Source organism: Rhinopithecus roxellana, chromosome 11, assembly GCF_007565055.1.
Source record: "Rhinopithecus roxellana isolate Shanxi Qingling chromosome 11, ASM756505v1, whole genome shotgun sequence".
Classification (NCBI taxonomy): domain Eukaryota; kingdom Metazoa; phylum Chordata; class Mammalia; order Primates; family Cercopithecidae; genus Rhinopithecus; species Rhinopithecus roxellana.
In genome coordinates, this window is record NC_044559.1 from 80,687,269 (window position 1) to 80,713,551 (window position 26,283).

The window sequence follows — 26,283 nt, forward strand, 5'->3', positions numbered from 1 at the left end:
TGAGCCACCACAGCCAGTAAGGAAAGTAATCAATTCTCTCACTCATCTAACCTTGGAGATAAGAGGTGTTTAAAGTGAACATTATTCGGGTTATTGTGGTTTTCCAAATCCTACAGGTTTCCACTGCTACCACAATCTGTGAAAATGACAGAGTATTTTCCCTGGAGTCCATCAAAACCATCATTATCTATTAATCTGTACTGTTCTCATGTCCTGTGAGCAGAGAACAAAATTTCATTGGATAGATCATAACTTTTCTGGAACAAATGGAACTTTTCACTGGGCAATGGTGGTCAGCAATTGCACATCATGACAATCTTTGACTAAGAAAACATTCAGATTAGCCAGGCATGGTGGCCCGCACCCGTAGTCCCAGCTACTTGGGAGGTTGAGGCAGGAGAATCACTTGAACCTCAAGGTGGAGGCTGCAGTGAGCCAAGACTGCACTACTGCACTACAGCCTGGGCGACAGAGCAAGACTTCGCTGGAGGGGAGGGGAGTCCTTTTGGCAGGGAACTAACAGAAACTAAATACTCAGTGAAACTAAGGGTGGAGCTTTTAAGCTAAAAGTGTTCAATCTTAGGTAACTTTCAGGGTTAGGGGTTGAGAGAGTCACCTCTATCCCAGAAAATCTCCAAATTTTTGCACTATTGGCCAATATTTGCACTATTTGATAGAGTGGCCCTTAGTTTCTCAGCTTCCATCGACTCTAACATACTCCATTGTTCCCGAACACTACCAAAACCAAAGACAGGGCATGCGGCCCAAACCAGAACCACTACTTAACTCATGTCTGTAAGTAGGATGGCTTGTTCTGCTTAAGCAGACTGATTGGCAGTTAAATGTGATAAGCTTTGTCTGAAGCTTCTTTGAGGGATAAAGAAGTCCAGAATTGGCCCTTTACCCTATTTGGGTCCAAGAATAACCTTAAACCAAGAAATCATTTTCAACTTAAAACATTCAAATAAAAATGGTAGCTTAACGTAATGCCATACTTCATCTAGAAAAATAATAGATTTAATGCCTCTGCCTCTTCTCTTTGCTTAAAAGAAAACAATCCAGTTGAATTTTTAAAACAATTTCAGGATTTCAGAAAATATACAAAACCACAGTATAATCACTCTATTGATTCTAAAATTTACCATAGTCAATAATTTACCATTTTTGCTTGAAGATTATGCTGTTAGTTCATTCTTGAATAACAATATACTGTTGTTAGGACCATTTTTCTCTTTTTTTTTTTTTTTTTTTGAGACAGGTCTCACTCTGTCACCCAAGCTAGAGCACAGTAGCATGATTACAACTCACTGGAGCCTCCACCTCCCACACTCAAGCCATCCTCCTACCTCAGCATCCCAAGTAGCCAAGACTAAAGGTACACGCCACCATGCCCAGTTAATTTTTGTATTTTTTGTAGAGACTGGGTTTCACCATGTTGCACAGACTAGTCTTGAACTCCCAGGCTCAAGTGGTCCTCCCATCTTGGCCTCCCAAAGTGCTGGGATTACAGGTGTGAGCCAATGCACCCAGCCCACTTTTCTTTTTTCTTAGATGTAAACTATTATTTTCTTTTTATATGGTTATGCCTTGTATTTATAGTTGAATTTATTGGTCTACACTGTATAAAACTTTATTTCCTTTATAGAAAAATCTATGTTAGATGACATAAAAATCCAAAATTGCATATGAAGACTCAGTTAAAGTCATACAAAATGTCATAATAGATAGATGAGTGATCTAGTTAGATCAGGAGTCTATTTCTCTCAATGTCACCAGAATATGTCTTATGAAAAACCAGGATTTCCTCTAGGATGTCAGCCTAGAAGGTGACCTTGGAAGGTGAGACTTTTACCCCAAACATATCTAACATATAATCTCTCTTAATCCTATTCCATTTATGTACAAAATTCCTACCCATCACCTCAAAGCAATACATGACACAGATATTAAAACATAAAACTGTGTGTGTGTGTGTGTGTGTGTGTGTGTGTGTGTGTGTGTGTGTGTGTCAGCAAGCATCTGCATGTGTTTGTTCTTGGGGATTGCTTTTGTCTAGAAGCATGGAGATTTATACTGACAAGGTGAATTCAAATTACTTTAACAATTATTTAGTATAAACTATATAAAAAACACTTCTATAGAAATTCATTGATACAAAAATTAACTATATTTACAGATTGCCTTTTTCAGTTCAAAGACAGCATTTGGGAATACAGTATCATCCCTGGGTACGCTTCTAAAATTCTCTGGCCCAGATCCATGATGACAATCTCTTTAAAATAGTCTTCCATTAATTTTTCTTAGCAACACCTTCCCTCAACTTCGCCAGTTGGTTCTTTGAAGCAGTTTCTGATGGGGAAAGACTAAAGGATGAGGAAAATTACCTTTTTCCCCCTCATTCCAAGCAGGGAGAGGGTTGCTGGGGGCAGCTGTGTAGGTTCCAGATTAACCCATTTAAGCCTAGCATTCCATTATTGGAACGCTAAGCTGGTGGGAGTTATTTATATCACACTGCTCAAAGTCATCTCCAAGGTCTGATTTTTCACACAAAATAATTTGTAACCTCCAGCATAAATGGGTTAAACACTTTATTCTTGTGTTCAGCTATATCGTATCATAAGATAAAAAGGTTGAGAAAATTTCTTCCTATATTTTTTGTATAAAACTATTGCATTCATGTTTTAACAGTTTTATTATTTCTGGATATACCTAATAAGAGTATGTTCATCCCACCATATCTTTAGTCTTTGCAGTCCTCAACTGAAGAATCTAACATTTCAGCTTCTTTATACCCAAATGTCCTTGCTGTATTTTTTTTTTTTTTAACGTTTCATCAACCAACTGTCCAAAATGTAGATGTGCTATGACTACGTGCCAGGATAGAACAATGCTCCAGTTTTACTTTTACTCTCTTGGCTCAAAAACAGCCAGTAATTTCTTGGTCCTTTCTAACTGGAAAAGTCATTAATTATGTTGACTCTATGAAAATTATTTCTGTTAGAGATTATTTCTATTTAAGTCTGTATTGTCAGTTTCAGGGTTTTGCCTTGGCTTTGGTGGAAAAAGAGTTACAGTTATTTTGGTTAAAAATAAAATAAATTAAAATTTCAAACAATTTGGCTAAGTTATAATTTCTTGTAAATGGATTTATAATAATGGAAAAAGAAACATGCACTCCAAGAAGTTGGTTTAAGCAAGTAAACCTCAAACTAAATTCTAAAATATACTTTAGTAAGCAAACATAAAACAATTTTTGAAAATTTTTATACTTACAGGCAAATGAGTAAACACTTGAAAGATGCTTCTCAAAAAATTTATAAGGTCCATTAAATAACCACTAGCTCTTCCATCTGGCTCAGACATTGTCCAGTCATAATCAGCAAGCTGAACAAATTCATCAATTTTTTGATTCAGTTTGGTATATATTTCTCCTTCTGCTGCATGTCGAGCATCCTGACAAGGGACAAAATAACAACAAAAGATAAGAAACAGATAATAAAACAAGTGTTCTTACAATTCTAGATATTATTTTACATTTACCTTTGGTTAAATATTTTAGTCATTTATTCAAAGTCCAGGAAAACTGTTGTTGTTGTTGTTGTTTTCTGGCAGTACTCTATTTATTTGACTGGATATCACATCTTTTCTTAGTTCCTTTCCAATGTATCACCTTTTTTGTCTTTATGTGATAGAATACTTTATGAGATATTAATTCCTGACTTGTTCTTACAACTCTAAGAGGACCCTTAGAAGAAACAGAAGTGGAAAAATGGAAGTTGCCAAGAACACAGAAGACCACCTCTATCTAACCTCTGATTCACTGAGAGCAATTAAGTTGGACTATCACAGAAGAAATGGAGTATCTGCCAGTGCTTTGAGTTTAAGAACGGGTGGAGGCAGAAGAGAAAGAGATGGAGATAGTTAATTTCTCTGAGGAGAAAGAAACAACAGGAGTGATGCCAGCAAAAATAGCAGAGGGAGGATCTCCGAACATTTTCTCATTCATAAAAGTAACCAGAAAACTTATCAAAAATTATAAAAATCAACCTTTTCAGAACTCTGAAAATTACCTCAAAACTTGCAGAAATATAGACATCATTTATTCAAGAAAAACAGCTGAATATTGGTAGAAAAATTAGCTTTGTAGCATTTTAATGTGCCCTATTTCCATTATTCTTCCTCTGTTCCAGCTCTACAGTACTTTCGAAAGACAACATTCTAAAACTCTGGTGGAAATCTACAGCTTGCCAGCCATCAAAGCAGACAGAACAGAACTGCAGAACCTTCAAAGCCACATTCTCAGAGAATTATCATTATTTGACCTATCTGGTGGTTCCCTGTAAGACTCCATGCCTGTTTACAGGGATGTCTTTATTTGACCTGAATCAGGACTGCCTAGTACAAAAAGCCTTTTCCCCAGGGGGCAGTTATCAAAAACAATAAGAGGCAATAAGTTTAACATGGAGGATGCCTGAGATGGTAGGTAATAGCTGGAACAAACAATAGGTCAACCAAAGGGCTTAAAAGGAAAAATTGGGAAATAAAATGTCCACAGATGACTTTGAAAAGCTCTAACAGATTCCTGGGAATCTAAAAGGCCACATACATAAATAGGGCTGTGTACACACTTGGGAAAGACCTAAGAAGGCTCTAAGCTCTCATGTATGGCTGACCTTGAAGCTCTGTGCAAGACAGAAATAATACAAGGTAGCGACAGGAGAAAAGGAAATTCTAGGCAGCAGTTTTATGTGACTAGCCAAAGGAAACTGTTGAAAATAGCTGCAGAAGCTATGGGCTGATAAGACCCTGAAAAACAGGGTGTAAACCATGCTAAGACTGACTAGACTCAACATGGTGCTAGATGTAACCTGTTTCACCCAGGACTCAATGTACACTCATAACATACTCAATCACATACCCATCAGTGCCATGACAGTTTTAGGAACACTCATATTTGATGTAAAAATGGGTGGCACCACAGTAAAAAAAAAATTCCATCTTTTTCCAGGAATCATCATGAATATTTCATCCCTTGGTTAAAGAAACTCATAAAGGTAGCAGCCCCACTCCCCCTTGCGCATGACTCACTCACTCTAAGTGTGCCTGCACTCCCCTTTCTTGAATGTGTATTTTGTTTTGCAATTAAGTCTCCATACTTTTACTATTTTCTGATTCATCCTTGAATTCCTTCTCACAACAGTGTCAAGAGCCTGGACACTGGCTGGGATTGAGGTCCCAGCAGCATTTGGGGACCTCCCCCAGCCCACTGGTATCATGTGCAAGCAGGAAGTAAAAGCCAAAGCAGAATTATTAACTTCCTATCTCAGTGTTTAAGACATACCCCAACATGTACACAGAGCCCTTTGGCAAAGACTAGGGGACTCACAGGTTCCAGGCTTTTAAGCAAATCTGTATCCAATCACTAGCTGACCACTAACCTAACCAAGCAAAGACTTCAATGGCCACATATGACAAAGAACACAGACTTACAGATTTAATTCAGAAAGGTCACAAAACAAACAACAAATGGGAGAAACAACAAACCCTTGGGAGAGGAGAGAACTTCCAAAGTTGCCATCTTACATTATTTTAAATGTCCAGTTATCAACAAAAAATGGCAAGTTATGCAAAGAAACAAAATATGACCCATACACAGGAAAAAAAGCAACCAACAGAAACTGTGAGGCAGCTCAGATGTTGAACTTATAGGACAAAAATTTAAGAACAAAAGGAAACCATATCTAAAGAACTAAAAGAAAATTATGAGAATACATCAACAAATAGGGAATATAAATATAAATTATTAAAAAGTACAATAAGTGACGCCTGTAATCCCAGCACTTTGGGAAACCGAGGCAGGTGGATTACCTGAGGTCAAGATTTCGAGACCAGCCTAGCCAACATGGTGAAACCCCATCTCTACTAAAAATACAAAAAATTAGCCAGACGTGGCAGTGGGTGCCTGTAATCCCAGCTACTTGGGAGGCTGAGGCAGAAGAATCACTTGAACCTGGGAGGCGGAGGTTACAGTGAGCCAAGATGGTGCCACTGCACTGCAGCCTGGGTGACAGAGTGAGACTTCATCTCAAAAAAAGAAAAAAAAAAGTACAATAAGTGAAGTGAAAAAAAAATCACTAGGCCAGGCACAGTGGCTCACTATCCCAGCACTTTGGGAGGCTGAGGCGGGTGGATCACGAGGTCAGGAGATGGAGACCATTCTGGCTAACACGGTGAAACCCCATCTCTACTAAAAATACAAAAAAATTAGCCAGGTGTGTGCCTGTAGTCCCAGCTACTCGGGAGGCTGAGACAGGAGAATGGCGTGAACCCAGGAGGTGGAGCTTGCAGTGAGACGAGATTGCACCACTTCACTCCAGCCTGGGCACTAGAGCTAGACTCCATCTCAAAAAAAAAAAGAAAAAGAAAAAAGAAAAAAAAAATCACTAAAGGAGTTCAACAGCAGATTTGAGCAGGCAGAAAAACCAGAAGACTTGATTCACAATATAAATAAACTGGACCTAACAGACATCTATTGAACACTCCACTCAACAAGAGCAGACCACACATTATTCTGAAGTGTATAATCAAAATGTACCATTTCCACATTTTAACACTTCTTTGGCTTCCTCTCCAATTTTCACATTAACCACTTACTACTCACTGCCATGGTGGGCTGGGGAAAACCAACTACTGACAGACATCTTTCTCTCTGCATGCCTGGTTTCTAAGTAGGATTAGAACAAGAATTCCAAGATTATTTCTTCTCTGCCGTTCAGTGGTCCAACATAAAGCTGACATTAAGGAGAGGCACTGAGTTCAACACAGCCTCCCCTCAAATACAGAAAAAAGTTAAAATAAACATTTACTTTAGATAAAACAGATATTTAAGATAAGTTAATGTTAATGATAATGAATTGAAATTTTAATGAAGCACTATTAAACATGGTAGTAGCAAGATGAGCTCTGACTCAAAATAGTTACTTATACTGTCATCCTCTGGTAAGAGACTGGCTCCAGGATCTCCCTTGGATACCAAAATCTGCAGATGCTGAAGTCCTTTATGTAAAATGGTGTGGTATTTGCATATAATCTACACACATCCTCCTGTATACTTTAAATAATCTCTTGAGTACTTATAACACCTAATACAATGTAAATGCTATGTAAATAGTTGTCACACTGTATTGTTTAGGGTATAATGACAAGAAAAAGAAGTCTGTACATGTTCAGTACAGATGCACCAAGCATCTTTTCTTCCAAATATTTTTGATCCACGATAGGCTGAATCCAAGAGGGGGAACCCATGGATATGGAAAGAAGGCAGGAAGTATGTGTCTGTTTTCATTCACTGATGTATCCCTAGCACTGAGAACAGTGCTTGGCACATAGTAAGCAGTAGATGAGCACTTGTTAAATGAATAAAGGAAATCACCCCTGTCTTGAAAAAAGTTTATAATCTAGTTGAGGATAGAAAATCTAGATAAGGATAGAAAATACAATAATCGCTCACGCGCAGTGGCTCACACTTGTAATCCCAATTCTTTGGGATGCTGAGGCGAGTGGATCACCTGATGTCAGAAGTTCGAGACCAGCCTGGCCAACATAGTGAAACCCCGTCTCTACTAAAAATACAAAAATTAGCCAGGCTTGGTGGTGCACACCTTTAATCCCAGCTACTCAGAAGGCTGAGGCATGAGAATTGCTTGAACCCGGGAGGCAGAGGTTCCAGTGAGCTGAGATCGCACCACTGCACTCCAGCCTGGGCAACAGAGTGAGACTCCAACTCAAAAAAATAAATAAATAAAAATAAAAGAATGAAAATACAATAATCATAGAATGAATAAATATGCAAAAATTAATACTAACTATATGTATAGTAAAAATACCAAATAAGAAGAGATCATGTTGGCTAGAAAGAGGGTTTCATGGAGGAAAAGCAACGTGGTGATATGGAAAAATAGGAATCTAGAAGACGTATTTACGTGGTGGCTGTTCCAGTTACTATTTTTGAGTTAGTGGCTTAAAATAACAAACATTTTGTTACACTCACGGGTTCTATGGGTCAGGAAATAGTGGAGATGACTTTGTACTACAGTATCTGTGACCTCAGCTGGAAAAGACTTGAAGGCTGGCAATAAGACTCAACAGCTGGGGATTAGAATCATCTGGAGGCTTCCTCACTCTTATGTCTGGCACCGGGGATGGGTAGCCTTTCCATGTTGCTTGGCTGCCTCAAAGCCAAGCACTTTAGTGTTTCCTCAAAGCACTCAAGTGGCTAAAGAGTAACTGGGCTTCTTACATGGCAGCACAGGGCTCCAAGCATGTGTGTTCCATGCTTGAAATAAAGGCAATAACACATTGCCTTTTAGGTCCTAGCCTCAGAAGTCTAAAGTCTCAAATGATTTTTACTGTACTCTCTTGGTCAAAGCTGTCACAAGTCTGCCCAGATCAAGATAAGGGGATACAGATCCCCACTTCTCAATAAGAGAAGTGTCAAGGAATTTGTAGCCATTTAAAAAATCACCATTCCTGCTAATAATGCATAACAAAGGAATGGCTCATAAAGAAGATGGGTTAGTACTTTCATTCACTTAACAGAAAAAAACAAAAAGGGTTTGGGGAAATGGGAAGGCATCTGATTGCCACTATTTCACTTATCTTTACATCTCAAGCAAATTAACTTAATGTCTTACCTATGAAATGAGAATCATCCCCATCTCACAGGGCTGTTTTGATCATTACACAAGCGTCTATAATTAATACAAAGTATCTAACAGTACTTAGCACCCAGAAGTGGCTAAAACAAATTAGTTTTCCTACACTTACTTGTGTTTTATACCGAGTAATGCTCAATAAATGTCTTACTAAAAGAACTGTATGGAGACTATTAATATATCAGAATTCCAAGCCTTCCAAATTGCCCAAGTTGGCTTAACTTAGTGTAGTTATTTTTATGTAAGAGAGCAAAAATTGGGTGTTGAACATTAACAGGATTTTTTTAATGTAAAACTTGGCTCGGCACAGTGGTTCATGCCTATAATTCCAGCAGTTTGGGAGGCTGCAGCAGGAGGATCACTTGAGGCCAGGAGTTAAAGAACTGCCTGGGCAACATAGTGAGACTCTGTCTCTACCAAAAAATAAAAAATTTAGCTGGTCATGGTGACTTGTGCCTATAGTCCTAGCTACTCAGGAGACTGAGGTGGGAGGATCGCTTGAGCCCAGGAGTTTGAAGCTGCAGTGAGCTATGATTGCGCCACTGCACTCCAGCCTGGGTGACAGAGCAAGACCTTGTCTTTAAAAAAAAAAAAAAAAAAAAAAGTGAAACACTAATCAGTGAAAAGGGGTGTCATATTTAATATGTATAATTCATGGCAGTAACACCTACTTCTCTTTAACTTCTTTAACATTAGGGGCAGGTACCTAAGATGGTAAATGCTTATGACCTACAGAACTACAACATAACATACCTTAATGACATCATTTGTAAGAGAATTTTCTCAAAGCAATATAAAAATATTTATTTACCATTTTGCCCCAGTGTTCATAATCAGTTCCCTCATTCATGTCTCACTACTTTTACTGAATCTAAGCAGATGAATATAGGTCACTATACAACTGAAGACAGGCAGTAATTCCAGGAGGCAGCTGGAAAAGAGAACCCTAAGCCTCAGAACTATGTACAATCATCTCATAAATACTCAACCTGCTTCCCTTCTATCACCGGGCAAAGAAAATTGAGAATCTGATTGCTTCTATCTTCCGCTGCATTTCCTATCTGCACTCAGACCGTTATTTATGATTTCTTTTGCTTTTTTGGGATGCCTCTAATATAGGCAGGAAGAGAAGGAGATGCATAATAAGATTTTAAAAGACAGTTTCAAGAAGCTCCCCTCCTCCAAACTTACAGAGCTAAAGTACTTAGTTAAACTTTAGATTGACATAAAACTGGCTATTTTATTAAAACCCAAATTTAAATCCAGCTTTAATTTTTTTTACTTTATAGAACTTTATTAAAATAAAAAAAGAAGATGTTAGTTCACATTTTCCTAGATTTAAAAAGCAATACGGGACAATTGAAATATTAACCAAAAGTTGATGGGGTGGTAGAGACCAAATATCTAGAAATTTTTAAGTCATGAGGGAAAAAACACTATTTTTATCTGAAAGAAGAAAATTTAAAATGATGACAAAACCATTCACACCATCACGTGAAATAATTATAATTACATGCTTTCTAGACCACGTTAAGTGAAAAAGTGGTTCAGAAAACACTACTGTCTAAAATAAACTAAGCAAAAATAAAAGGGAAAACATAAAAATTGATGTATTGCTTTTTATTATTGTCACTAGAACTTTGTTGGTAAGTCTATGTTTCTGAGGTGACACCACGAGCAGGTTCCACTTTTCCCATAAAATATCTAAGTTAAAATAACCTTTTCTCAAGATGTTAAAAAACTTTCGGGGAAGGGTACCTAATATTTTTGAAAGTTTATTAATGCTTTCCACGGGCTATAATAGGAAGCAAATAAATCTATGTCAGGGAATCACGGGCTGTACTGTGTCAAAGAAAAATTTCAGACAGTACTCCCGAGCAGGAATATGATTAAAGTCAACACTTGAAAGGACTTTTCTAAGATCTAAGAATTCTGCTTATTTTGTAATTCAGGCAAATATAATCATTAGAAAACATATGTGTCTGATCTTTATAGCTGCATGAACTGACTCACTACATTTTCTTTTTAAAGAAATGGGAGCAAGGATAGAAAGAAGAGATAGAAAAGGCTTTCAATGTAACTTTTCCTGTAGTTATACGTAGGAATGCACTGAATTATTTGGTAAGACATTCCTAAGAGATGATTACCAATGATTACTAGCGATTTAGTGATTGCTAAGGAAATTAGTTAGAACTTCTTGGGGAGTTCTACAGTTGAACCCAGAATAGTCTCAATCCTTATGACCTTACCAGAAGGTAAAGAGCATTATCAACTCTTGACATTCTAAGAAGTCAGTTAGCATATCAGCTAACTCTTAAATAAAATGTAAAGATTCAGTTTATAAACAAAGTAATTAATTCTTCCTTTGTTTGTTAAGGAAATAGTGCCCTCTGGAGGCAGAAATGTATCTAGCATAATTTGAGACAACTTTAAAAAAAATTTTCAATGTGTAAGAATTAAATATACTATGAGTGGTTCCCAACCATAGGTGTGCAACAGAACCCACCTGAGGAACTTTTTAAAACATACACATGCACAAATTCCACCTAGACCTCCTGGAGCATAAACATGTATGCTCTGAATAAAAGCTAAGTAGTAATAGCTAAAGATTTTAGTAAACATCTACGATTTACTGTATATCGTCCATTCCCCTTCCTGGAATAATTCCCAAATATGTTTTGGAAAATTACTCTGCCCCCATTCACAGCTATCTCATTTGGGTGAGACTGAACCTATATCTAGCTCCAAGGACGGGTCTTGCTAAATTTAAGTCAATTACCAGTCCCATCCTCTTACAAAAAAATTATATAGCAGCTAGTGAAGGGAGACAGTTTCTCCTCCTTTAGATGACAGGACACGACAATGTGAGGTTTGGGACTGTGACCAGGCATTTTGCTACCAGACTGAGAGAGCCTAGAGCTGCTGGGAACTGCTGGGCCACTATAAGTAGTCTGATGATAAGGCCAAAATTGCATGAAGCAGAGTTAAAAGATGGAGAGACGCTGGGTCCATGGTGACATCTACTGAGCAGCAGTGCCCTATCTTTGGACATCTCAGTGTCACTGGCCAATAATTTTTCCTTTATTGTTTAAGAAAGTTTGAGTTGGTTTTTCCATCAGTTCCTGTCAATTTTCTGTTAATAACCCTGATTAATACAACTATCTTAATAGAAACATTTATTCAATATTTAAGAAAAAAGTTACATTTAATTTTGCTTATTTAGAGCAAGGGGAATACATCTATATTTTTATGGGCTTCAAATATGTAGTCAAGAGATAAAGTTGGAGCTATCACCATAAAGGTGTCCTCCCTACTTAACTTCTTCCTGCTCTAATAAACAAAATTCCAATAATCCATTATCTTGACCTAAAAATTTCTAATGTTAGTTACACTGCATATAGCATCCAACTCATTATCCAATGTCACTACTAATGCAGAAGGGAAAAAGTAAACAAGACTAACCAATGTAATTTATTAATAGTATTTAGTTATGATGAAGGAAAAGGTATAATAAAATGGGCAGAGAAGTCAGTTAATAAATTAAAATTTTTAAATATATATATAATTTCCATTATTTATTTTAGATGTCAATGTGGCAATCAAAAGAAGTTGTTTTATTTTTTATATTCTTGTTTATTATTTATTTTCTTTACATTTAGTACTTAAAATCAACCCCAAAAAAGGGGATTTGCTTGCTATGCTTCTCATTAAATTAGCAAAAAGCACTAATTCACGTGGCTACTATTCATCAGGATTTTTCATTATATGATATTACTGTGATTTTTTTTAAAAAAATAGTATTAGGCTTTAGGATATGTATTGTGCCTTATACACATGCAAATCATGCAAATCACAGATTTTTGATCAATACTCTGGGTAAAACAAAGCTCAAGATCTGCTCCATAATGAACTAAGAAATCAAAAGTTAAAAGCCATGAAAAGCTTGTATCAATTACAAGAACTGAAGTATCATAAAGTTCTAGAAATCTCTCTAAAAGATTATCTTACTGGGTACAGTGGCTCTTGCCTATAATCCCAACACTTTGGGAGCCTGAGGCAGGAGGATCACTTAAGCCCAGGAATTTGAGACTAACAGGGGCAACATGGTGAGACTCTATCTCTACAAAAAATACATTTTAAAAAATTGGCCAGGTAAGATGGTGCGCACCTGTAATCCCAGCTACTCGGGAGGCTGAAGTGGGAAGATGACTTGAGCCCAGGAGATCAAGGCTGCAGTGAACCATGATTAAAAAAAAAAAAAATTGCTCTTTGTAAAAAGAAATACAGTCATCACGGACTATAAGTCAGAGATTAATAATATCATAGTTCTAAAGTAGGCAGATAATAAATAGTATACTAAATGTTCTATTACAAAGATAGGTTACTGTAAGAGTTATGTTAATTATATCAAAAACAATTTTCAGAGGGAAATCCAAAGTACTTCTTACAGAGTTAGATAATGCAAGGTGAAGTATCAGGTAAAGCTATGCCCCAGACACAGCTGAAGATCGAAATTTAAGTGAAGGACACTGACACTAACTGCTTCTGGAAGAAATTACATTTTCCCCCAGAATATACATTCAAAACACATGTAAACCAAACATTATTTTAAAACAAAAATAAGCATCCTTATTAACATAAGATGAATAAATATGATTTTATATTCATCTTCTGGGTCATTGTCTGAATGTCTGAATATAACTTCAGCTATCTGCCTTCTGTGCGTTGGTTTATACCAATTCTTCCTTCTCCTCATCTCTGCTGATTAAAATCTTACCCATGCTCCAAACTGATACAAATACTTAAATGCCTTCAGGCTCCAGGCAGGTAACAAGAATGAGTATGGCAGGCAGGGTATTTACCATAGGCAGGATCATTATAGAGTTTAAGTCTCATCTAAGGGTATGCAAATTCAAAACATTTAGAAAAACCACAAAACCAAATGAAACATGTCTACAGGACCAAATTCATCTACTATTACACACTGTTGTTATTTGTTTGTAGTTATCTGCTTTTCTAGATTAAAAGAATCCTAGTGGTCAAGAAACATTCCACATCTTCCCCTCAGCAATTAGCACAGTACCACACAAATACATTTTGGGGCCTGACAGTGGCTCACACTTGTAATCCCAGCACTTTGGGAGGCTGAAGCAAGACGACTGCTTGAGTCCAGGAGTTCGAGACCAGCCTGGGCAACACAGTGAGACCCGGTCTCTACAAAACATTTTTTTTTAATCAGCCAGGGTGGTAGCATGGGCCTGTAGTCCTAGCTATTTGGGAGGCCTAGGTGGGAGGATCGCTTGAGCCCAGGAAGTCGAGACTGCAGTGAGCCATGGTCAAGTCACTGCACTCCAACCTGGATGACAGAGTGGGACCCTGTCTCAAAAACAAACAAACAAACAAAAAAACATATATATATATATTTTAACATTTTTACATTACATTATATATACATTTTTGCTCAATAAACATCATTTAACATACACCCCCAAGTGAAAAATGACACTCAGTTTAGACAGAACCATCTAAAGAATGACTGCTTTGTTTACAGGACTATCTTTTGGGACATAATTAAAGCCTTACTTTAGACAAGACAAAATATTTCATTTCTTGTTCTTTATCAAAGTAGCCTATCCTAGAATAACCTAAATCTCTCATAGAGCCACCTGCTAATTACCTCACTTGTAGAAGGATATATGGGTTTTGAGCTATACTCAGTGTCTGGAATAATTCAAAATCCAGTCTTTGGATTATCTGAGATTGTCACAGGTCACTGTAAACTAAATACTTCTCTAATTCTGCAATTACCTAAGTTATCTTCTTTTCCTTTTTAAAAAGTGGGTGCTACATGTTTACCTTTCTATTTTTCAGGGGCTTTTGTACCTCAAAAGTGTTCACAAATAATGACTAATGGCTTTGTGGTAGCATCTGCCACTCCTTAAGTGGTTGTTTGTCATCAGGTTTGCAAATCATCTGATATAAATAGCTTTTTAAAGTAGTCCTCAACCATTTCTCTCCATACTCTATTTCTGCTTTCCATGATCTTTGTAAGTGGCATTTGCTATAATTAACTGATTACTGATGATATTTAAAAAAAAAAAAAAACAGAAAGCTGAGCACTCTTATCTATGAGGATTGAGGTCTCTACATTTTGTTGATCCTCCTCTTTTGTTTACAGAACTGAAAAAATGTTTTTATTTTTCCTGTTACCTTTCATGTTTTTGGCAAAGTAGCATGTCCCTTATTTACTTTTCTCTTCTATTTACAAAGGGATCTAATTACTCATTCTATTCCATATATATTTGTTATTCAATCTGCTTTTGCTTTTGGTTGTTTTCTAATTTACATTTTAGGATTTTATGTTATTCAAATGTATTAAATCAGCTGTAAGCATAAAACTGCTTTATACAGTCCTCTCTAATGGGGGAAGACCAGAAAAGAAGAAGTTGGTGGTAAAGGATGACAAAAGAAATAAATGTCATATACATTGCCTTTTTAAAATGGCAATCAAATTGCATACACAATACAAGGAATTTTACAAAGGAACACTCCATCAATAAAAAAGCATATAAGTAATCAGAAGCTGACATGCAATTAATCAGTCAAGGCGAAATTTTGCAAGTGCCTTCACAAAGCAATTAATCAACTTTACATTTATAAAACAACATAACATTTTAATTAAAATGAAAAATTTTTAAACTGCCGATAATACCTCATTAGTTCTAAATGTTTATGCCAGTTTCTGAATTTGTATCTTTACAAATAAAAATTAAATAAACATAAATTATATTTTACCCATACAGTAACATCTCAGAAAGAGGTCACGTATCCAGTCAATAACCAGGAAGAAAGCAAAAGAAAAGTTTCTAAACAGCCAAAAGTGCTACAGTTCACACACTAATAAATAAGGTGTAGTAAATTCTATCATGGAATACCATACTGAATTCAAAATAAATAAACTACAGCTACATACAGCAACACAAATGAAATACCCCAAGTCATGCTGAGTAAAAGAAGTCAGAAACACAAAAACAAGCACTCTGTGTGATTCCATTTAAATAGAACTCAGAAACAGGCAAAACTACTCTGTGCCGTTAAAAGTCAGTACTGAGAGGAAAAGAGATAGTGACAAAGGAGAGGAATGAGGAAGGCTTCTACAGTGCTAGTAATGCTTTATTTCTTCATCTCATAGTTACAAGTGTGTTCACCTTTCTTTTGCAATTTAAATAGATGATTTTTAGAGTAGTTTTAGGTTAACAGCAAAACTGAACAGAAACTACAGAGATTTACTACATACCCCACAAATTCCAAAGTCCACAGTGTACACTGGATTCACTCATAGTGTTTTACATTCTATGGGTTTTGATGCATGTATACACAATTATATACTTCTAGAGCAACAGTTTCACTGCCCTAAACATCCTCTGAGTTTCACTTATTTATCCCTCCACCACTCCCTCACCCCTGGCTACCATTAATTTTTTTATTGTCTCCATAGTTTTCTCTTTTCCAGAATGTCACACAGTTGCAATCATACAATATGTAGCCTTTTCAGATTGGCTCCTTTCACTTAATAATATGCATTTAAGTTTCATCCATATCAATGGCTAGATAGCTCATTTCCTTTTAGTACTTAATAATATTCCACTGTCCAGATATACCAGGGTTTATTTATACATTCACCTACAGAAGGACATTTTGGATGCTTCCAAGTTTGGGCAATTATGAATAAAGCTGCTATAAACATCCATGTGCAAGTTTTTGGATGAACCTAAGCTTTCAACTCCTTGGGATAAATACCAAGAAGCACAATTGCTGCATCATACGGTAAGACTGTGTTTCACTTTATAAGAAGCTGCCAAACGGTCTTCCAAGGAGGCTGTAGCATTTTGCATTTCCACCAGCAATGAGTAAGAGCTTCTGTTGCTCCACATCCTTGTCAGCGTTTGATGCTGTCATTGTTCTGAATTTTGGCCACTCTAATAGGTGTATAGTGGTATCTCACTGCTGTATTAATTTGCATTTCCCTTATGATATATATATATGGAACATCTTTTCATATGCTTATCTGGCATCTCTGTATCTTCTTTGCTGAGGTATATGTTAAGATCTTTGGGCCATTTTAAAATCAATAGTTCATTTTCTTCTTGTTGAGTTTTAAGAGTTATTTGTGTATTTTGGACAAGAGTTCTTTACCAGGTAAGTCTTTTGCAAATATTTTCTCCCAGTTCTGTGGCTTGTCTTCTCATTCTGTTGACACAGTCTTTCATAGAATAAAAGTCTAAAGTTTTAATGAAGTTCAGTTTATCAATGATTTCTATCATGGATTGTTCCTTTGGGGAACAATCAAGACTAAAAAGTCATTGCCCCACCCAAGGTCATCTAGATTTTCTCCTATGTAATCTTCTAGGGGTTTTATCATTTCACATTTTACATATAGATCTGTGAAATATTTTGAGTCAAGTTTTTGTGAAGGGTGTAAGGTCTGGCCTAGATTCATTTTTCTGCATGTGGATGTCCAGTTGTTCCAGCACTATTTGTTGAAAAAACTATCTTTGCTACATTTTATTACCTTTGCTCCTTTGTCAAAATTCAGTTGACTGTATTTATGTGGGTCTATTTCTGGGGTCTTTAATCTGTTCCATTAATCTATTTGTCTGTTGTTTGTCCAATACCACATCTTATTCATTAGTACAACTTTGTTTTGTTTTGTTTTGTTTTGTTTTTGAGACGGAGTTTCACTCTGTCGCCAGGCTGGAGTGCAGTGGTACGATCTCGGCTCACTGCAACCTCTGCCTCCCAGGTTCAAGCGATTCTCCTGCCTCGGCCTCCCAAGTAGCTGGGATTACATGTGCACACCACCACACCCAGCTAATTTTTGTATTTTTAGTCGAGACAGGGTTACACCATGTTGGCCAGGATGGTCTTGATCTCTTGACCTCATGATCTGCCCACCTCGGCCTCCCAAAGTGCTGGGATTACAGGTGTCAGCCACGGCACCTGGCCTCATTACTACAGCTGTATAGAAAGTCTTGAAGATGGGTAGTATCAGTCCTCCAACTTTGTTCTTCTTCAATACTCTGTTGGTTCTTCTGGGTCTTCTGTCTCCATATAAAGTTAAAGATCACTTTGTCAACATCCACAGAAAAACTTGCTGGGATATTAACAGGGAATACATTAAATCTGTAGATCAAGTTGGGAAGAACTGACATGTACCATGTCCTTGCTCCATAGGAAGAGAATTTCAAGCCCTTAAAGACAATTTACTACTGTCACTTCAGCCACAATCCTGAAAAGCTTTGCTACAGAGTCATTAGCAGACAAAAAGAAAAAAAGGCAAGTTAGAAAAAGAATCAGAAGTGCATTTCTTCTAGGCATTGATAGTTGCAATTACTGCCAGGACTCAAAAGAAAAGTCTTCAGAGTAGCAGGCTGGAAGAGCTCCTTGGAGTCAAGTTAAAGATCCCTGATGCCAAAGAGAAAGAACTGGACTATTTCTCTACCACACAAGTTAGAAAGGGAATGGTATTTCCATTTTTTTCCTCTATACTGATGCAAATTTTTCCAGTTAGGAGAAGTCTTATATTAGCTTTAAGTAGCTCTCTATTTGGGTCTGAGTTACTTTCAAAAAGCTGAGGTATTGCTTGAGGGTAGGAACTACTTATTGAACCTCTTTTATGTCACTTACAGAGTTAGCAAACAAGCTAACAAAACTGTCTATACACTATTTCATAATCTAAATATATATGACACAAGATGAGGCAGTTTGTGTGTGCATATGTAGTTTTTGGAAGGGAAGCAAATGGAGGTATAGGTATCATTAAGTGCTTGTTTCCAGAATCATTAAGCAATCAAATAGAAATATGTTTTCTAGGGTCACTGAACTGAAAAAAAATCAGGCTTATAGGCTAAATAATCCAATCAAATGTCTACAGTCAAGATTGTACTTCAATCGTTTCTGTGAAAGAGGTAACAGACTATTCACTGTGAATGGAAATTCCCCAGTGTCCCTCAGTAATTCACTTTAATATTGATTTAACAATCCTTCCTGTTGAAGTGCTTCCCCTTATCACATTTTGAGACAAATTCCTCTTGAAACAGACCAAAAGATAGAACTGAAAAATACTTGACCTTCAAATATTAAGATGAAAACAGCTCTTGCTCACATATTAGAAAACAGAAAAGCATTTACTGAGTTCTGTGTGAAAACAAAATGCACAAATAAACAACAAAAAACAAAGATGCTTTGCTATTTACAGAGCAGAACTTGATTTCCAAGTAAATCCACCAAGGAGTATGCAATGATAGTTGTGGTTTCAACTCTGGAATGATGAACCAGAGTTAACATTTCTGAACATTCTTTCCCAACAGGCAGATTTTGAGAAATACAGTTCCAAGATCCCCTAATCTAAGAGCATTGTGTTCCAGTATCTTTGGTTCTTTGGCTTATAACCGATAAGAAAATTACTTTAAGATCCCTAGAAACACAAGATGCTAAGGTAATTCATGTTTTAATCAGAGAGTACTGGGTAAGCATATTAAATGTAATGTTGACAGTTAAATATGCCTACAATTCTAAGCCTGAGAAATCCCTTCTTGACAGAGTATGAGTAACACATGGATGTAAGGACAGAGAGAACAATGAAGAGAAAGTAGAGGCATTATGTAAAATCTAACATAAAAGCTAAGAATCAATTTGTCCTTGGATAAGTAAGTGACTAAAAACTTGTGGCGTCTCCCCCTATATTACCACACTTACCATACCATATTGTTAAGTGTCTTTTATTTTTTTCCTCCTCTGAGCTTCTTGAGGGCAGGGATACATTTTTGTATTCTCAGAGTCTAAACAGAGTGCTCAGAGCATGATTTATATACAGTGAATGGTTCTGTGCTAAGAATCTTCTTTACTCCTCATAATAATCACATGAGGTAGGTACTGTACTGTTACTCTAATTTTATAGATAAAGAAACTTGGGATCACTTACATTAAAGAACTTGCCCAAAACCACAGAGCAACCTAACTTCAGAGTATATGAATTTAATCACTGTACTATATTATCTGAATAAATGAATACCTGCTTTTTTAGGCTTCTAAGTTTTAATAACTAATCTTGTAAGTCTGCTGATTCAGATATCATTCTGCATTTGTGTCTTATGTATTGAAATTACTACATTAGCTCAAGAGGCATCAGAGGAGCATAATATTTGGGGGCCAAGCAGATAATTCTAGCATTCCAGGGTTGTTTGTGGACTTCACACTTTCAAAGTATGGTTAAATGTTAACATTAAATTAGTTATTTTTAAATACAAGAACATTCTTTTTTTGTTTCTTTTTTTGAGATGGAGTCTCGTTTTGCCGCCCAGGCTGGAGTGCAGTGGCATGATGTCCGCTCAACGCAAGCTCCGCCTCCCGGGTTCATGCCATTCTCCTGCCTCAGCCTCCAGAGTAGCTGGGACTACAGGTGCCCGCTAATTTTTTGTATTTTTAGTAGAGACGGGCTTTCACTGTGTTAGCCAGGATGGTCTCAATCTCCTGACCTCGTGATCCGCCAGCCTCAGCCTCCCAAAGTGCTGGGATTACAGGCGTGAGCCACGGCGCCCAGCCAGTACATTCATTTTTAAAAATGCAAGTTATTACAACAAAATCTTGGGGGTGATTGATAATATAACAAAAGTAGTTAAAGAGAATTCTTTTTAACAGGAAACTTTTAGAAAGCGCTATAAGGTTGAATTAGCAAGCCCATTTTACAGATAAGTGATCAGTACATGGTTTATCATTAGTTTAACAAGATATTCAATGCAAGGGGATTTATATACACTAGACTAAGCCAGTGTCTCATCTATGACTCCAAATCAACAAAATAATAAAATAGCTTATGAAATTATTTAATCTTACATTCTACCTAAAACAACTGTGAATTAATCCTCAGTATATCCTGTATATTATTCAAACAGAAATCTTCCCATCCACAAAACAGGCAGGACTTCAATGACATGTAATAATACTTATTTTTCTTCAGATCAGAACCAATCAAGGATGGAAACAAATCTATCCTTATTTAATTTGTCTTACATTTAAAATTTTCAAACATAAACACTCATATAGAATTAATTTTTAAACTGTGAAATATTAATTCAGTTAGACCTATTCAGCACTACTATAAATCATCAAAACATGAACAAAGCGTAATACATTGTAGAAAATATGTATACTTTTCTCCATGCTAATAAGACGTTTACGGTGCCAAAAAGAAACTTACATTTATCTGCTCATTGTTGAAAACGATTACCTCTATTCTTAATTTTTAGGAATACAGTAGATCTTGCATATAATAAGAACAGTCTTTAATTTTTTTTTTTCTTTTTTTGTTTTTTTTTGAGACAGAGTCTCGCTCTGTCACCCAGGCTGGAGTGCTGTGGCCGGATCTCAGCTCACTGCAAGCTCCGCCTCCCGGGTTCACGCCATTCTCCTGCCTCAGCCTCCCAGGTAGCTGGGACTACAGGCGCCGCCACCTTGACCGGCTAGTTTTTTGTAGTTTTTAGCAGAGACGGGGTTTCACTGTGTTAGCCAGGATGGTCTCGATCTCCTGACCTCGTGATCCGCCCGTCTCGGCCTCCCAAAGTGCTGGGATTACAGGCTTGAGCCACCACGCCTGGCCAGTCTTTAATTTCTTAACGTTTGCTTACAGTGACTGAAATGAAAACTTTTGGTCAAATTTTTACATACCTTAAAAGTAGAAAGTCCATAAAGTCTTGTAGTATGAACAGTTTCTTGAGAAATATTTGTAATGTTAGTTATAAAGTCCTCAAGATATTTACATGCTTGTTCCAGGTGTGTTGTGTTTATGATGATTTGCACCAGCTAGAAAACACAAGATATATCCAGTAAAATACAGATTACATGTATGTAAAATCACCTAATTTTTAAAAATAGGATTATTACTTCCAGCAACTGTACCATATCTACGTAACTACAGCATTATAGGATACAACTATCTGATTTTAAAAGCCTGCTGCAAATACTGCTTATGAATTTATATACATACATATATATATACATACACACATCAAGAATCTAACTGCCAGTTATTTTAAAATAACTTTTCATAGTATGTTTCAAATCTTAAACATTTAGCAAGTAAAAAATTAGGATTTTGGCTTTTCCTGTAGTCTGGCAATCAGAAATCTAAACAGATGTTCTAACATCTTTATCTACCATTCCCCATATGAACCCTTTTCCCTCACTTTTTTTTTTCTTCCAGAGACAGGGTCTTGCTGTCACCCAGGCTGTGTACTACAGTGGTATGATTGTAACTCACTGCAGCCTCAACCTCCTGAGCTCAAGTCCAGAGTAGCTAGGAATATAGTTGCACACTACCACGTCTGGTTAATATTCTTCATTTTTTGTAGAGACAGGGTCTCACTATATTGCCCAGGCTGGTCTCAAACTCTTGACCTCAAGCAAACCTCCTGCCTTGGCCTCCCAAAGCTCTCAGATTAGAGGCGTGAGCCACTGTGCCTGGCGTCCTCACATTTCTGGAATTTACACTGGGTATTTTCATTTTGAAAACAAATCTGCTTACATTAATACACTTAAAACAGGAAGCTAGTTTTACAGAATGATGTTCAGTAATAATTTAAAATAATTGTTTCATACAATGAAACATTTCACTATATGTGTCTTTTTAACCTACCTCTGTCAAACCTATATGAGGTTTTCTAATAAGGTTCAGTAAACAGCTACTCAAAGTTCTGGTCAGCAGCAGATTTGTTGATTTTCTAAGCATATCATCTATTTCTGTTGAGCTAAACAGAAAGACTAATATTATTAAACTTTCTACAAACTTTAATAAAAAATAATGAATATGGTTAGTTAACATCCTAAATAATTTAACACAATTTACTAAAATAATTTTCCCCAAGTCATTAATTTATATCTTTAAATAAACTACAATGACCCATATTTATTAAATCACAAACTTCAATTTAACTTTGCAAAAGGGACATTTTCCATAAAGTAGAATATTCATATATGGCATAATTTAAATGTATCCAATTAACAACTACAGAAAAATCATGGAGGACTTGGTATAAGGAAATAAAACTATTCCTAAATTCCAACTCCATCATGGGATAGTAACTTTGCCGCTTCATTATTTTTATTACTGTTTTTTAGCCAGGGTCTCACTTTGTCACCCAGGCTGGAGTGCAGTGGTACAATTATAGCTCACTGTAGCCTGAAAGTCCTGGACTCAAGCGATTTTCACACTTCAACATTCTGAGTAGCTGGGCCTACAGGTGCATGCCACCATGCCCAGCTAGTTTCAAATATTTTATAGAGACAGGGTTGCGCTATGTTGCCCAGGCTGGTCTCAAACTCCTGGACTCAAATAATTCTCCCACCTTGGCCTTCCAAAGTGCTGGGATTACAGACATGAGCCACCGTGCCCAGCCCCAAAAGACAGTCACTTTGAAAGAAACTTCATACACAACTACAGCTAAAAATTATTTTTAAAATACAAACTGACATTGAGCTCTTTCTAGATATAATTAACAAATTTAATTTTTAGCATAACTAAGTTATACATTTTCATCAAGATTTTTTAAGTCTTCAAATAAATAAATTACCTTAAACTAATTTTAATATGATGTTTCTTAACATCCTAAGTATTACTAAGCTAGCACTAAAAAACAAATTCTTTTCCCCAACCGTTAGGCCTTCAATTTAAGTAAATAATGATTTCCTGGATACAGCCTCATTATCACAACAGTTAAACTGTCCTTAGACCACGGACTATCCATCTTGGCACTACTGACATTTTACGGTGGATAATACTTTGTTGTGGAGACTGTCTTGCACATTTGGATGTTTGGCAGCACCCCTGGACTCTATCCACTAGTTTCAAGTAGTGCCTCTCCCCCGAACTGTAACAACCAAACATGTTTCTAGACATTGCCAAATTTGTGGGGAGGAGGTGGTGGCAGGAGAACCAAAATTATCCCCAATTGAGAACTACTGCCTTAGATATAAGCTAACATTTTTGCATCCTTTTACTTTTTATTAAAATACTACTTTTAAAAATCTGTGGTCCAGGCACAGTAGATTGTGCCTGTAATCTCAGCACTTTGAGAGGCCGAGGTGGGTGAATTGCTTGAGGCCAGAAGTTCGAAACCAGCCTGACCAACATGGCAAAACCTCGCCTCCACTAAAAATACAAAAATTGGCCAGGTGTAGTGGCGTGAACCTGTGGTTCCAGCTACTTGGAAGGCTGAGGTGGGAGGATCACTCAAGCCCAGGAGGTCGAGGCTGCAGTGGGCCATAATTGTGCCACTTCATTCCAGCCTGGGCAACAGAGTGAGATCCTGTCTCAAAACAAAACAAAACAAAAACAAAAACAAATAAAAAGAATTACCATTCAACCCAGCAATCCCATTATTGGGGACATATGCAAAGGAAAATAAATCATTTTACCAAAAAGACATATGTACCCATATGTTCACTATAGCACTATTCACAATAGCAAAGACATAGAATCAACCTAGGTGTCTATGGCAGCACCCCTGGCCTCTACTCACTAGTTCCAAGTAGCGCCTCTCCATTGATAGCAATGTTGGATTGGATAAAGAAAATGTGGTATATAAACCCATGGAACACTACACAGCCATAAAAAAGAACAAAATCATGTCCTTTGCAGCAACATGAATGCAGCTGGAGGCTAACAGCCTAAGCAAACTAATGCAGAAACAGAAAACCAAATACTGCATGTTTTCACTTTTAAGTGGGAGCTCAACACTAGGTACACATGGATGTAAAAATGGAAACAACAGATACTGGGGACTACAAGAAGGGGAGGCAGGGGTTGAAAAACTACCTATTGAGTACTGTGCTCGCTACCTGGGTGACAGGTTCAAGCATACCCCAAACCTCAGCATTCTACAATATGCCCTTGTTACAAACACGTACCCCATGAACCTAAAATAAAAGTTGAGGAAAAAAAAGTTACGGCATAAAAATAAAGTATTAATGTTTCATAAAAGTTATGACAAAAATGCATTTGTGATTAGTAAACTTACCTCCGGTGTAGTGACTCTGAAAATTTAAGGCTGGCATAAATAAATTCTTTAACTTGAATGTAAATATGAGGCACTGACTGAGACATGGGGAATTTCTTTGGGAAAGATTGCTGTAGAAAAAGAAAGTTAATATTGTTTTTGAAATTTTAGAAAAAGACATGCTAATCACTAAAAATGTAAAATTAAATTGATTTCACACTTGAATAGCAAATACCTGCATCAAAAACCCTGTTATATTTCTATATTTTTGATATTTTATCAAAGTATTTCTGAAGAAAATAATGTGGCAATTTACCCTTGTTTCTTAAATCATAGTATCAGACTTCCAACAAGCAGAGAAAACACATACCAGTGCCTCTGGTGTATTCCGATGATGAGTATTCTGTCTGTAGGTGATGCCTAGCTGTCTGCTTCTTTGTGTATTTATCATGCAAGAGTCAGGGTGGCCATGAAAATTACAGGCCAGCTTTCTGGCTCAGAGTAATTAAATAATTCTAAGACTCCCTTCACTTACCTTCAGTGAAGGCTTGAAGCCACTTCAAGAAGTTACTGAGTTTATTCCATTACTCCTAGAATACCTTATAGCGGGTTTCTGACCTCTATGCCATTAAACACTGGTATGCAGCCAATGGCTTACAGGGTGCTTCCTGGCTAAACTACTTTATAAGTCATCATCCATTTGAAATTCTCAGTCTCTAAAAAGTAAACTCCTTCCAAGATTGTTACCAAAAAAAAACCCTCTTTTCTATTTCATTAAGTCTAATATACCTTCTATCTTCACCTTCATTGCAATCTTGTTATACTGGTGAAAGTACCGTCACCAAGACCACCAGTGATCTCACAGTTGTTCAATCCAGTGGTTTCTTCAGCTCTCATGTTACCTGACTTTTTTGAAGAATCTGACACAGTTGACCCACTCCTACTTCATAAATGGTCTCTCCTTCCTTGGACTCCTGCCCACAATGGTTTTCCTCCTTTTTCTCTACCTACTCTGTTTCTTCTCCTTTAGCCATTACTTAATTATTGCTGTGCTTTTGGGTTCTGTCCTAAACCCTCTCTTCCTACTACGTATACTTTTCTTGGACGATCCCATATAGTCTTCAATCACCATGCAATCATCACGCAAGTACGAATATCTCCAAATCTACAACTCCAGATCAAATCTTTCTCTGAAGTCCAAATTCACGTATCTACCCATTGGACAGCTCCATTTGGCTGTACCATTTGAGATATACTCAAAAGGTCCAAAAGTGAAATTATCATCTTTTTCTTCTAAATCTGCTCCTCTTGTGTTTCTTATCACAGTGAATGCTGCCACCATCCAAGGTAGAAACTTAGTTATCTTACTTGACTCCTTTATCTCTGTTACCCCTCATATGCACATAATCAGCAACTCCTGTTGCTCCTACCTCCTAAGCATCTCAAATCAGCTTCAATGACCATAACCCCCATTCAGGCTACCTAACCCTCTTCTCTCATCAAGATAAATGCAAAAA

At 36.9% G+C, this 26,283-nt stretch overlaps 1 protein-coding gene across 8 annotated transcripts in view; it reads right to left on the minus strand.

Moving 5' to 3' along the window:
• EXOC6 (exocyst complex component 6) overlaps nt 1-26,283 on the minus strand; it is a 224,817-nt gene that overhangs the window by 90,981 nt on the left and 107,553 nt on the right. For all 8 annotated transcript variants that reach the window (XM_010381327.2, XM_010381328.2, XM_030940528.1 and 5 more), the window contains 4 exons: nt 24,788-24,897; nt 22,408-22,519; nt 21,441-21,575; nt 3,274-3,453 (listed from right to left, as the gene is read on the minus strand). In XM_010381327.2, the coding sequence (XP_010379629.1) occupies nt 3,274-3,453; nt 21,441-21,575; nt 22,408-22,519; nt 24,788-24,897 (537 nt within the window). The remainder of the gene's footprint in view (nt 1-3,273; nt 3,454-21,440; nt 21,576-22,407; nt 22,520-24,787; nt 24,898-26,283) is intronic.